The sequence below is a fragment of the Spermophilus citellus genome (assembly GCF_964194105.1).
Source record: "Spermophilus citellus genome assembly, chromosome: 4".
NCBI classification, from domain to species: Eukaryota; Metazoa; Chordata; class Mammalia; order Rodentia; family Sciuridae; genus Spermophilus; species Spermophilus citellus.
Window position 1 is genome coordinate 106,259,679 of NC_138185.1, and position 4,339 is coordinate 106,264,017.

At 45.4% G+C, this 4,339-nt stretch overlaps 1 protein-coding gene across 1 annotated transcript; it reads left to right on the forward strand.

Moving 5' to 3' along the window:
* IMP3 (IMP U3 small nucleolar ribonucleoprotein 3) lies at window positions 1-3,877 on the forward strand. The gene has a single exon (XM_081292721.1). The coding sequence runs from the start codon at window positions 99-101 to the stop codon at window positions 651-653; it is 555 nt and encodes a 184-aa protein (XP_081148847.1). The 5' UTR covers window positions 1-98; the 3' UTR covers window positions 654-3,877.
* Window positions 3,878-4,339: the final 462 nt, after the last annotated feature.

Sequence of the window (4,339 nt, forward strand, 5' to 3'; positions counted from 1 at the left end):
CCTTCAAGGAACTCGGTATTCAGGCGTCGCTGCAGTAGTCGCTCGGGCGTCTGAACGCGCTTTCAATTTAGCTTGTCGCTCTTTCGGCTGCCGCCACCATGGTGCGGAAGCTTAAGTTCCACGAGCAGAAGCTACTGAAGCAGGTGGACTTCCTGAACTGGGAAGTCACTGACCACAACCTGCATGAGTTGCGCGTGCTGCGGCGTTACCGTCTGCAGCGGCGCGAAGACTACACCCGGTACAACCAGCTGAGCCGCGCGGTGCGCGAGCTGGCGCGGCGACTGCGCGACCTCCCCGAGCGTGACCCTTTTCGCGTGCGCGCCTCTGCCGCGCTTCTGGACAAGCTGTATGCTCTCGGTCTGGTGCCGACGCGCGGATCGCTCGAGCTCTGCGATTTCGTCACAGCCTCGTCCTTCTGTCGCCGCCGCCTTCCCACAGTGCTCCTCAAACTGCGCATGGCACAGCATCTCCAGGCTGCCGTAACTTTCGTGGAGCAGGGCCACGTGCGTGTCGGCCCGGACGTGGTTACCGATCCCGCCTTCCTTGTCACTCGCAGCATGGAGGATTTTGTCACCTGGGTCGACTCCTCCAAGATCAAGAGGCACGTGCTGGAATACAATGAGGAGCGCGATGACTTTGATTTGGATGCCTAGCAGATCTCGCCGCGTCTGCCTTTTACAGATGAGAAAAGTTGAGGCCTCATACTGGAGATTCTGAATGCCTTTGCCAAGAGCGCCGGTCTTGGGTTCTTAAAAACTTGGCTTCTTAATTGCAGGTCACAGTAGCGGGAGTGGGGAGGTTTGTTCCTGTTTTCCAGGACATTTTCTTAGAACTTGGATCACTGACTATTAAATGACTACCTTGGGAGACAGTGGGGATTGTTAGCTGTTTTTGCCTGAAGCATTGTTTTAAAAGCTGTAACGTTGCCTTCTCCTCCCTTTCCTTTATCATTTTGTACTAGGAATATTTGGTTCAATTTATTTAACTCAAGTATTTGTTCCTGATCGTCATTAACATATGGAGAGTTTGGGCTCAAGTTCTCATAAAATGGGTTGAGACTTCTCACTTGTAATCCCAGCTACTCTGGAGGTTGAGGCAGGAGGATCATAAGTTGGAGGTCAGCCTGGGGGCTAGGACAAATTAAAAAAAAAATGCTTGCTTAGAATTTGCTAAACCCTGGGTTCAATCCTCAGTCAGGCAAAAGAAAAAAAGAAAAGACTTTAGTGTTAAGAGTTCCTTTCCTCCTGTAAAGAAACACTTTCCCTAGTACCAATAAATGGCCCAACCACTTTGTAAATGCAACTTTTCTTATGGTTTTCTTACATTGGGATGACCTTATCTATAGATCTTCCTGTCCCAAGAATCCAGAGGGGTAGGATCACCAGTGGTCCATCTGTGGGTGAGGTCTGCAATGGGCCACATGTGGAGCTGCAGGATGTTGTACAGGACTGAACAAATTTGCTGCTTTACCAGTCAGTTTCTTGAATGAATGTTTTGGCAGAACTCTTCTCTGCAGGACTTCCTGTTGATATCCCAGCCCCAAGAAATCTTGTATTAGAGGGCTGAAGCGTTTGCTTGCCTAAGGAAATAATCACCCTGTAACGTGGCCATCTAGCGGTTAGAAGTGGCCCAATAGGTTCCTGGAAACATGTTCTTAGGAGGGATAGAGCTGTGCTTAGCCATCCCATGTGCTCAGTCCCCTCCCCTCAAAAAAAATGGAGTGGTAGAAAATTAAAAAGGAGAGTAGAGAGCATACCAAATTTTACCCTGGACTTCAAAAAGGAAAATAAATAGAATGCTGAGGCTAGTAGGTGGGCTTTTACATGTGCCTTCAGTTCTCCAGGTGTGAGGCAGCATTTAGTGAAGAAACAAGGTGGTGACATGAGATGATAATCACAAATGCTTCTATATGATACATAGTTGTAAGTGTATTATATTAACCCATTTACTTCTCCCAACAATCCTATGATCTGGGGAGATTCAATTATTCTCCACTTTTCAGATGAAGGGAATTGCAGCAGAGATTGGTCAAAATATTAAGATTGTATGGCCATAAGTGTCAGACTGGAATCATAATCTTTTATAAGAGACTATCAATGAGATTGGGGATGTAGTTCAGTGGCAGAATGCTTGCTGAGTATGTAAGAGGCCCTGGGCTGCACTGCAAACAAACAGAAAAAGAGACTATCAGTGTCAGAACAACTGGTCCTTAGGAGTGAGTCGGTTTAAAGAGTCTCTAAACTTGAGTTTCCAAGTCAGCACAGAAAACTAGCAGCATTAGGCAAGTGATTGATCTCACCAAATTGCTGTTTTAAAGGGCTGAGGCAGATGTAAGCATTAAACTGGGAAGGCTTCAGGGAAAAGGTGGTGTTCAAGTTACTCTTCCCCAGAACTCTGCAAGCTATATATTATCCATATTCTCAATTTGTGAAAAAACGGACAAGAATTTGTCCCGGCTGGAGGTCATGTCCAGGCTCATGTGACTCCAAAGGCCATAATTTTTTTTTAAAGAGAATTTTTTTAATATTTATTTTTTAGTTCTTGGCAGACACGACATTTTTATTTTGTATGTGGTGCTGAGGATCGAACCCCGGGCCGCACACATGCCAGGCGAGTGCGCTACTGCTTGAGCCACATCCCCAGCCCAAGAGAGAGAATTTTAATATTTATTTTTTAGTTTTCGGCGGACACAACATCTTTCTTTGTATGTGGTGCTGAGGATCGAACCCTGGCTGCACGTATGCCAGGTGAGTGCACTACCGCTTGAGCCACATCCCCAGCCCCAAGGCCATATTTTTTTCAGTGCTGTCCCTTTATTGTAAGAAAATCTGACTCCTCAGCTCTAGTAGCTGAATACAGTCTCTGCCCATTTGAAGGAGCATTCTTAGAACTTCCAGGCTTATGGATCTTACAGAGGCAGAGAAAGGTGGCTCTTAGAAGGTAGGCCCTCCAGTGACCACGCCTTGGGAGTAGTTGGAGCCTGCACCATGACCCAAGCAGATAAAACATCTAAATTCTCTTGAAGTAAACTGGGTCCAGGGATTGAGATGATAGGAAATATAATGGCTGGCTGCCTATACATGGGTCATCTCTGGGTTCCTCATTATTCTCATACTCAGAACTTCCAGAAGGTTCAACACAGCCAGTGAAACCAGGCCTTGTGCTATATCCCAAGGTCCTACCATTATGAAGCATGATCATAATATTTTCCATAGCCACTGACCACTCACTCTGTTGTGTATCAAAAGAATGTTACCCTGCCAAAACAGAGGCCTGCCCTTTGCTTCTAGGAGGTCATTTCTAGTCCCTTTGCATGCCATGTTTAATGGGAGTGTCTTTGTTTGCCTAGGAACCTTGGTTGGACCAGTGAGTAATTACTGAAGGGTGAGTGCTTTGTGTCATGGATCAGATCTCCTGAGCAGCTGGAAACTAGAAAATTCAAAGTAATATTATTTTTTATTATAATCAAGTGATAATGTACTTTGTGAATTTTCTAGTTGTTTTTGTATTATGGTTAAGCAGACATATCATATAATTTACCATTGGGAAAATTACAATGAAAACATTGAAAGAGCTTTGGTAATGGAGTCTGGAGACCATTAGGTTACTGGACAATTCCAACCGCTGCCTGGAACATGATCTTCGATCACTTCTACCCTTTGTAAGCATCTGGAACAACCAAAATGAGGTGGCTATACAGCTATATAGTACCCAGAGCTCAAAACGCAAATTAAGAGATTATCAGCTAGAGTGGTGCACCATGGCACACGGTGTAATCCCAGTGACTGGGTAGGCAGGAGGATCACAAGTTTGAGGCCAACCTCACCAATTTAGTGAGATGCTGTTTTAAAACATAAAAAGAGGACTGGGATTGTGGCTCAGTGGTAGAGCGCTTGCCTAGCATGTATGAAGCACTAGGTTCGATTCTAAATACCACGTATAAATAAGTTAATAAATAAAATAATGGTCCATTGACAATTAAAAAAAAAAAAAAAGAACATAAAAAGGGCCGGGCATGGTGGCACATGCCTGTAATCCCAGGGGTTTGGGAGGCTGAGATAAGAGAATCACGAGTTCAAAGCCATCCTCAGCAACTGGAAGGCACTAAGCAACTCAGTAGGGCTGGAGATGTGGCTCAGTGGTCTAGTACCCCTGAGTTCAATCCCCAGTACCAAAAACAAACAAAGGGCTGGGGATGTAGCTCAGTGGTAGGGCACCTGCCTAGAGTGTGTGAGGACCTGGATTAAATTCTGCCTCTGCACCCCCACAAAAAAATCACAAGAGTGTTACCAACCAGGCATTATTGCACATGCCTGTGATCTCAGCTACTCTTGAAGCT